At 31.6% G+C, this 9,996-nt stretch overlaps 1 protein-coding gene across 1 annotated transcript; it reads right to left on the bottom strand.

The window, feature by feature from the left end:
- Positions 1-276: 276 nt before the first annotated feature.
- LOC122137537 (ankyrin repeat and SAM domain-containing protein 1A-like) lies at positions 277-9,192 on the bottom strand. Its single transcript, XM_042725176.1, has 2 exons — positions 8,596-9,192; positions 277-321 (listed from the first exon to the last, which is right to left on the bottom strand). The coding sequence occupies exons 1-2, from the start codon at positions 8,860-8,862 to the stop codon at positions 277-279; spliced, it is 312 nt and encodes a 103-aa protein (XP_042581110.1). The 5' UTR covers positions 8,863-9,192.
- Between the last annotated feature and the right edge of the window lie 804 nt (positions 9,193-9,996).

Below are 9,996 nucleotides of genomic sequence, written 5' to 3'. Positions count from 1 at the left end.
TCAGTAACTACTTTAAGTCCATACATTACACAATTCATATGTAGCTTTCATATTTATTTATAACACTATGTAGCGTAATTATAAATTAGTTCTAATCGCGCTTAAATTCAACTGAATATATTTATTTACCTTCCGATTTCTGCAGGTTGCCAACGGCTAGACAAATTTTAAAATGATTACAAACTTATTGACTCCGTGGTTAGTGGCGTCTCGGTCCAATCTCAGTGTTGCAAATCTCGCCGCGCCATTACCTCGCAAAAGCAAATTATGTGTAGCTCAAACGATTGAATATTTATTATATACATTCATGATCTTTTCAATCTACTGAACAAACGTCAGGGTGTTCTGTGCAATCAAGAAAGAAGCGCGAGGAGTAGAAGCAATACATGCGCTGGTTATGCGCGCGCGCGGCCGAAGAAGCCGCTCTCTCTCTGGCTTGTTTGTTCTGCGCCTCTGCCCAGTTCTAAAATATTCGGACGACTTAAGTAGGTTTCACGTGTATTTTCCCTGCCCTGACAGGTTAGTCTTCACAACGGACTTCGTTTGAACTGATTTTAATTCGTGCATAATCGCATATGTGAGACAAAAACACAAAAAAACAAGTTAAATGAAGAATAACACCAGATTGACACCTAACATTGGTAACAGCCAGAACTGTAAATGTTTACAAAGAGGAATCAGCGAAAACCTACACCCCAACCGTTAATGGAACATCCCGTGTCCGATAAAATTGCGTCACCCTGAGCGATATACAAAAAACACACCAACTAGACAGGCGAACCGAAATCACATTCATAAGAGCACTTCCCAGTCACCCTGAGCGATATACAAAAAACACACCAACTAGACAGGCGAACCGAAATCACATTCATAAGAGCACTTTTCCATCCATGTGAGAGCGTGAAGATTACTCTCCAATCAATAGACTTTTAGGAGAGGCCTGAAATAGAAAAACGCTGGTTTTTGATGTAATATTTAAAGTCTGGCAAACTCATCTGCTGTGTGCTTGTGGCGTCAACATGCTGGCAAGCCCCTAGATTCATTTAGCAGTCAGATGCCACGGTCCACGTGCTAGATCCCCTCAAGACATACAGGCCTTTGCATTTCCCACTCTCAAGTAACCTACATACTGTACTGACTTACTTCTGTACACTTTTCATGTCTATCCATTATAGAATGCACAATGCATCATCACGCCGTTATATGGTACACTTCCCAGAATCCCTCAGCTGTCTGTGCTCATTCCAGGCTTCATCTGCTCATACGTGTTCAGAAGTACAGACATGTTACAGCTCACATTAATAGAAGAGATACTACTTTTATAATAAAAAACTAGGCTTGAAGTCAAGGGTTGTTGGTTTTTTTTTTTGTTACTCTGCCAGTTTGTTAAAAAAAAAAAAAAAAATCGACTTTTATAATAAAAAACTAGGCTTGAAGTCAACTTAAAAAAAAAATGAACTGTCTTATCCTTCAAAATTCAAAAGGCATAGCAATTGCAAACCCATTTTACTTTTGTAATATTTTTCATATTGACTTCAAGATGGATGATTAGTGTGTAAAATTTGGAAAAAAGCATAGCAATTGCAAATTAGTTTATTTCAAAGTAAAAACTTCAACTGGAGGTAATTGTAAGTGTTATACTCTTGGTTTCATGTCATATTGACTTCAAGATTGATTTATAACAAATACACTCCAAAATTCAATTCTGTGTAAATGTAAAATGTACTTTCTATGTTTATCAGGTGGTGCTCCGTGGAGATCTCGATGCCAGCCAATTATGACAAAAAAAGAAAAGGTTATAAAATGCAGTTAAATTAATTTCACTGTAATCTGCCATGACAGGTTAGTCTTCATTGGACTTCGTTTGAAAATACATATAAGTTCATAATTCAAAAGACAACAACACAAAAAAAACAAAACATAAAATCTTACTTTTGCAAAATGTAATTTCACCTGAGCGATATACAAAAAACACATTTCTATGTTTATCTTGCAAATTAATCATCTAAACAACATATTCCAACCTTTCAAATGAATCAACACTAGGTATTTTTTTAATTAGCAATGTAACTTATACTGTACTGACTGACTTCTGTACACTTTTTCATGTTATCCATTATAGCGTTTCATCACGCCGTTATATGGTACACCATCCTTTGTTTGCCTCATTCCAGATTCTGCTCAGATTTTATACTAGGTATATAACAAATAAAAACCAATAAAAATTTAATCTAATATTTAAAAATATACAAAAAAAATATAATTTCACTTTAATTTAAGTTTAAGTTTTAGTAATAATGTTGTGTGCTAAGGTAAAACGAATGAATTACTGTTGTTTTATATAAATATTTACAAAATTATTGATTAACATTATTAATAATAAATTAAAATAAAAATAAATTAAAATGATCAATGACATTTCAACTCACTAAAAAAATAAAAATTAAATTAAAATTGCAATTTTTAAATTCCTATTGATTAGTTTAGATTAAATGAAAATGATCAATCAATTTTCAACCAACTCAAAAAAAAAAAAATATTTTTTTATATTTTTTAATTTAAAACATTAACTAAGAAAAAACATATGTTGTTTTATATTTTAGTTTATTAGCATTTTTAACCCAGAATATTCCTTTAACAACCTAAGGATTACAGATTTTCATTTTCAAACATACAGTGTGTAATAAGGACTTCATATGTTGACTGCAGATTTCTACAAAATGTGTAGAAGTTAGTTTTTGAGGAATTCACTGAAGTGCAGACTCGTGTAGAGAGAGAGACAGAAACGTAGTGGGAGAGTTATTGCGGTCGTAGCCTCCAGTCACGGAGTTCCAAAAACAGTTCATGAAAGGCCAGCATTTTCATTCTGCAGAGACAGCAATAAGGAACATCACACAATGTCCAACCTAATGAGTGAATATGTAGAAGCCAGCAGCTTGAGAAAATGTGAAGTCGGGGGTAATAAAGATTTCATACAGCTTTGCCTCCTCCCATGTGCCAGAGTAGTAACAAGATTACAGGCTTCAGAGACTGGAGTGATGGCCAACACCACAGAGCCACTCTGATTAAAGCAGAGACACCAGGACACTGCATGGGATATGATCTCGTTCTGAAAATTACACAGTTTGCCATTTTACAGTTCATAAGAATGGAGAGTGAAGATGCCAATCTATAAATGCGACTGTCAGTAGATACCTCCAAACTATTTGTATTAACCAGCTGTAACACCATGCATATCAGAAAATAAAACGTTCTTCAAATTTAACATTATTTTAGCCAAGTTCCACATCAACAAAACGAGAATGGCGCAAAAAAGCTTTTGTATATCGATTTTATTATAATAAAATACAAATATAATAAAAAAACTAAACAATGCAAATTACTTAATTTATTAAATAATTTATTCATTAATTAAATTAATCACTGCAAGTCAAATTATTAAATAATTTATTCATTAATTAAATTAATCACTGCAAGTCAAATAAATAAATAAACAAATAAATAAATAAAACAATTCAAAATAAAATTACAAAAAAGGTTATAAAATAAAATAAAAAAGCATTTACATAAATCTGAAGGTTTTTGTTTAGAAATGCTTTCTCATTTTGAACCTGTAAAATTGCCGTAAAATAATTAATAGATTAAAAGAAATTCTAATAAGCATAAACAAGACACCTATACTCCTGCCTGCATTCTTGTATTCTTTTAAATGCAAATCAATTTCGATTTGGATAAATGTTTTTTTTTAAAGAATGACAATTGTAGCTAATTTGCAAAAAACACTCAGTGTGTGGAACGGACCGTAAAGTCTCAGAAGCTCTCTGACAGGTGAAAGCATTTGCCGCCCCCTTCTTTTCCCCCCCGTGCACATCTTTCACTTGCCATCTGAAGATACGTTCCCCCTGACATCTTCCGTTTGCATATGAATTATTAAGAGACTTATATAGCCATCTGTGGAAAGCATGTTCGACCGCTCACCCAAACACAAAATTATTTTTAAACAGGTTTTCTGCGGAAGTGCTGAAACATTAACACACTGAACTATGGGCTGCCTTAGTCAAACTGACAGAGCTAAAACTGTGCACATTTATGTATGACCAATACTGTCAAGAAATTATTTCAGTATCAATGTTTGAGTTATTTTATTGTGTAATTTTTTGGTATTAATGTTTGAGTCATTGTATCAAGTAAAACAGATAAAGGTGTGGGAGTTATCCTTTTTTGTTTTAAAGTTGGAACTGTTTTCTGTCATTCTTCCTATGCACCTGTTGATTACCTACAGGTGTGCGAGGGAAACTGTTAATTAAATTAAAATAAAATATAATTTTTATATTAATGTTTGAGCAATTTAATCATGTCATGTAAAATAAAATAAAACAATAAAAATACAATAAAATGTCTTTATTAATGTTGGAGTCATTTTATTGTGTAAACCAGTCTGGTAACTGAAAGTAAAGTAAAGTTAAAATATATGTATATAAAATATTAAATAAAATATTAAATAAAATATATAAAATACTTTGATGTGTAAACCTCTATGGCAACTGGTTTTTAAAATAAAATAAATTAAAATTGTAGTATTAACTTTTAATAGATTCTAACGTGTAAACCTCTATGGCAAATTATTTTAAAATAACATTAAATTACATTTTAGTATAAACTTTTGAGCCATTTTAACATGTTAACCTTTTATGGCAATGGATTAAAATAAAATAAAATAAAATAAAATAAAATAAAATAAAATAAAATAAAATAAAATAAAATAAAATGTTTTATCGTGAAAACCTCTACAGCTACTAATTGGATCATCATGAGCTGAATGGCTTGAATATTGTGCATCAAAAGTAACATTTTTAAATGCATCAAAACTTGTAAGCATTTTAGTTGGTCAGTCTCTTGCAAAAAAAAAAAAACTACGGTAATTGACTGTGATTGTAATTTGAAACAAATAAAGAAGAAGTCAATTTTCATTTAAATACCATGCTAGTTACATTGCATTTCAATCACATAAAAAAATAGCATGGTAATACTGGACACTGCCACAGTACAGGCATATAGGAGAACATTTTTTATATCAGAAAGATCACACGGTTCAGAAGTGTCCGAGGAACGTTCATTACCGTGACTAACGCTCAAACGCTGATGCAGCTGTTTTGCGACAGGATACGGTGTGAGCGTGTGCCAGCAGGTTGGCTCTGTCTGGCTGTATATAAGCGCTCAGCTCAGAGTTGGTTTGCATCGGTGTGTTAACAGCAGGACCACCTTATTCTTGCAGTCATTTCTCCAAACCCACCCGTTGTCATTTTCTGCCTCCCTCTCTCAGACTTATAGATGTCATCTATATATAATGTGAGACAGGAGGTTCTGAGAACAGGACACTCCTGAGCATCGTATAGATGATCTGACAGCAGCTCTATGGTTAAATCTACAGTTTGAAAAATATTCCTAAATCTGATAATATAATCCTTTCCAGCGGAACCAGAGAATAATATTTCATAAAACTGAGAGTATAAATGTGATCAAAGTTAAGAAGCAGTAAGTGTTTTTATTGCAAGACGGATAGTTTTGATTCTGAATTCTGATTGGATGAGCTGCGCAAGTCAAGCATTTGTAAAATACTGGAAATATGCACTCATGTGACTGCACAACTGAATTTAATATTAATGTGCCAAGTTACCGCATTATCTGTGTCTGTTTAGCAATGACCTAGAAACCCTAGCAAGAACCTAGAAAAACAAAGCAACCGCCTAGCAACACCTTGGATACCAGTCAGATCACCACAGCAAAAGTGTTATTGTTTTATTATTGTTTTTTTTATATATATATATATATATATATATATATATATATATATATAATTATAGTTCATATTAATTAGCTTTTCTTTTTATATTTTCATTTTTCATTTTCATTTTAGGGTTTATTTTGTTATGTATTTTTATTTAACTTTATGGTTAATTAATTTTGTTATATTTTTTTGTAATTTTTATGTATTTTTTAATTATTTCTTAAAAAGCGATTAAAAACGATTAATCGCGATTAATCACATCCAAAATAAAAGTTTTTGTTCACATAGTATATGTTTGTGTACTGTGTATATTTATTATGTACATATAAATACACAACCATGCATGTATATATTTATATGTTATAAACATATTAAATATATAAATATGTTATGTTTATATATTAAATGTATTTATATACAATATAAATTATATGATTATAAATATATACATGAAAATATATTTTCAAAATATATACTGTATCTGTGTGTGTATTTATATATACACAGTACACAAACATATACTATGTATACAAAAACTTTTATTTTGGATGTGATTAATCACGATTAATTTTTTGACAGTACTATTTTTAATATAACTATTTAGGTTTAATTTATTTTTTATTTCAGTTTTAGTTTTAGTTCAGTTTTAGTTTTTGTTTATTTCCAGATTTAATTAATGTTAGTGTTTCAACTTAAAACTAAAATTTTAAATGTTTTCTTGACAGCTAATTTTTTAAGTTTAAAAATGGTTTTCATAAATTTTAGTTTTAGATGCTTTTTAAATGAAAACATTTAAATTAAAATTAAAATAAGGCTGAAATATAAATTGAAATAAGGCTGAAATATAAATTGAAATAAGGCTGAAATAAAATAAAATATTAATTTGTTAATTAGAGATAAAATAAAAATACACAAGAAAAATAGATAAAAATAAAAATAAAATTAAGTACTAAAATTACTAACATTAGAGATAAATACTAATAAAAGAAATAATTGTAAAAAAAATAAAAACAAAAAATAACAAAAACTCAAAATTAAAAAAAAAAACAAAAAATAACCAAAACTCAAAATTAAAAATTAAAATGAAACCTGAAAATATGAAAATAAAAGCACAAAATATTAATAATGTAATAGTATATAAATAAACCTTGTGGGCAACCACCTAACAACATCCAAGCAATCAAGTAAACCTAAACAAATTCCTTAGTAATGCTATAGCAATAACCCATAAAATCTTAGTAATCTGCTGCTGTTTGATTTAAGCCACTCAAAGCAGTAAATGTCTGACAAAACACTGTAACGTCCAAGTTTGGGTGACTTAAGGCTTTGTCTTATTTACTGAAAATACTGATACATTTGTCTAGGCAAGCCATTGTAACAACAGTCTCAGCTGATGGCCCTAATAATGGCGATCAGTGACTGAATCAACACGTGTGTTTGTCGCTGTGATTAGCACGAGGTGTGAAGGCAGTGCTGCACTGTTTGGGCTGATGATAACTAAAGCTCTGGCACGAGGAGAGGGGAGAGGAGCGCCTGTGTGTGCAGCGTGGGCCGACCCGTGGGAAGCTTCCTGAGAAGATGCGGAGTGACAGTTAAGGCCCAATTAGCCCCGTGCGCTGCGGCCAGCATAGAGCAGCAGAAGGACTGATGGGCCCAGCCAAGCGTTCAGCATTCAGCCACTGGCACTGATACTGTCAAGACTCCCTCCCTTCCCTCTCATCCGTACACACTGCCAGAGTTCCTTTCCCACCCACAACCAGTGCTTTTAAAAGTAACACATTACATTGTTGCGCTGCCCATAATAAAAGTTCTAAAAATGAAACAAAACTTACATTGTTACTTTTTATTTTTCAGTAACATGACAGTTACTGATTTTCCACTCACTCTCTTAAAGGGACAGTTCAACCAAAAATTTTAATTCTGTCATCATTTAGTCACACGTGTTTTGAACCAGTGGTATTTTAGTGTTATTTACATCTTTTTATAGTGTTTATTAATATTTTAAGTTGTTATTTTTAAATATTTTTGGTTAGTTTCCAAGAAACCATTTCTAAATTTTCGCTTATTTTTTTTTCTTTTTAAACTTTTCAACTAATATTTATATTATATTTTTTTTATTTTATTTAAGCTTTATTTTAATAAACAAATAGATTTGTAACTTACTTTTTTTATTTTAAATTAAACATTTAAACCTATAGTTAACATGAATATGTAGGCCTTTGTGCCAATGTTACAAGGAAGGAGGAAATGCCTTTGTCTAAACATAAATTATATAAATAGAAATGTATACATTTTAAAAAAGTAACATGTTATATTATTGCATTACTCCTAAAAAACAGACCAATTACATTAAATTGTTACATGATTTTCCTATGATAAATTAAGAGGTTTAAAACTCAAATTTTTTCAGTCAATAAATTAAAAGCACTCTTTTCCAAAATGCTATCACTATGCTTCGTTAGCAGTTTTTTTTTTTTTTTTGACAAATTACTATAGCTTTCACAAGAACATTTCTTATTATCAACATTGAAAACAATTTTGCTGCTCATATTTTTGTTAAAAAAAACAGCAATGCACTTTTTCAGTACACTCACATCAACAGTCTTTACTGCATCCTTGCTAAATAAAAGCATTAATTTCTCTCAAAAAAATAAAATCATACTGACCCCAAACTTTTGAATGGTAGTGTATATTAAAAGTAACTTTCAGTGCAAATTCAAAACTTTAAACGTGTCTGCTCTGGTCTGTCCCTCATGAGAGGAAGTCTCATGTTCTCCCTCCTCTACTCTTAGTTCATCAGCTCTTACCTCGTCCCATTCGGAGGCAAACGATGGCATCTGCTCCGTTTCCTTCCTCTCATCAGCACAGTTGGACAGGGATTCGCTCCGGCCACCAAGAGGCCCGTCGTCCTCACAATGAGGGGAAGCCAGCAGGTCGGAGTCTGATTTAGAAAGGCTGCGTGCCAATTTCAGATGCCCAGGTGGCTTCCTCAAAGCCTGGGGTGACGGTTCAGAGGACCCATCACTCTCAGTCTGGTCTGGACGGGCCTGAGCATCTGGTGCGAGATTGGACATCTCTGGCTTGGCGTTGTGGGTTTTTCTGTCTGGAACAGCAAAGCAGGGGTCTGTCTGGCGGTCTGGACACGAATCCTCTTTACCTGCGATAAGCAGACTATTAGTCCTTGTCCACCTGGTATTATTCAGCGTAAGCCTGTATTATCCAGGGAATTAAACTTAAACTAGCAGCCTTCCGGATCTACAGCGGTACTAACCACTGTAAGCCTTCGTGGTACTAGTGTTTTTCAACCAGGGAGGGTTTAGGTGCCTGATCTACATTGTCACAGGGGTCCACCCACAGTTTGTGTTCCTCTGCCCTCCCCTTGCCAAGAAACTCCATGGGTTTTTTGAAAAGACCCTTTCCTTCCCCTCCCTCCCTCCCTGGCTGTCTGTCTGTTTGACTCACTACCGCTCTCTCTACAGAGGCCCCGGTTCTCTGCAGTGCATAACTCAGAACACTGCAGCCTAAAACAATTTATCACAAATCAGTCAACAGCGTACATTAAAATGTGCATAATACAGCTCGAAATAACATCAGCTGAAACAATGGGGTTAGACTCTTCAAGGAGGGTTGTTTAAAAGATTAAATGCAATAATTATTCAAATAAAATTTGTAACAATAATGAAATAATTATTAAGATTATTAAAATTAATTTTAGAACAATATGTTGAAATGGTTCTTTGTGTCAGGTCTTTAATTTTGCAAAATAAAAATAAAACAAAAATGTAATTCAAATAATAAAATACAATTTTAATGTCAATTTCATTCAAGTATTAAAGTTTAATTTAAATAAGATTTTATAAGTTAATTAAGTTTATTTTATTATTAGATTATTAAAGTTACATTTAGTACAATCTCTTGAAATAGTTATTTGCCTTGGGGTTTATAGTGTTTACTGTATACTAAATAATTTAAATAAAAAAATAAAATAAAAACTGAAATAAGAAAATAGTCATGTAATTTAAATAATAAAAATAAACAATAAATTCAATATACAATAAACGATAAAATATAAATAAAAAAAAAAAATATAAAAATTTCAAAATTCAAATTTTCAAGAAAATGTAATTTTATAATAAAATGAAATTAAAAAGTAATAATTTAATATGAATAATAAAATAAACTTTTAATTTAATTAAATAATTAACATT

The sequence above is a fragment of the Cyprinus carpio genome, chromosome B6, assembly GCF_018340385.1.
Source record: "Cyprinus carpio isolate SPL01 chromosome B6, ASM1834038v1, whole genome shotgun sequence".
NCBI classification, from domain to species: domain Eukaryota; kingdom Metazoa; phylum Chordata; class Actinopteri; order Cypriniformes; family Cyprinidae; genus Cyprinus; species Cyprinus carpio.
The sequence above is the reverse complement of the archived record's forward strand: the minus strand, read 5'-3'. Positions and strand labels throughout refer to the sequence as shown.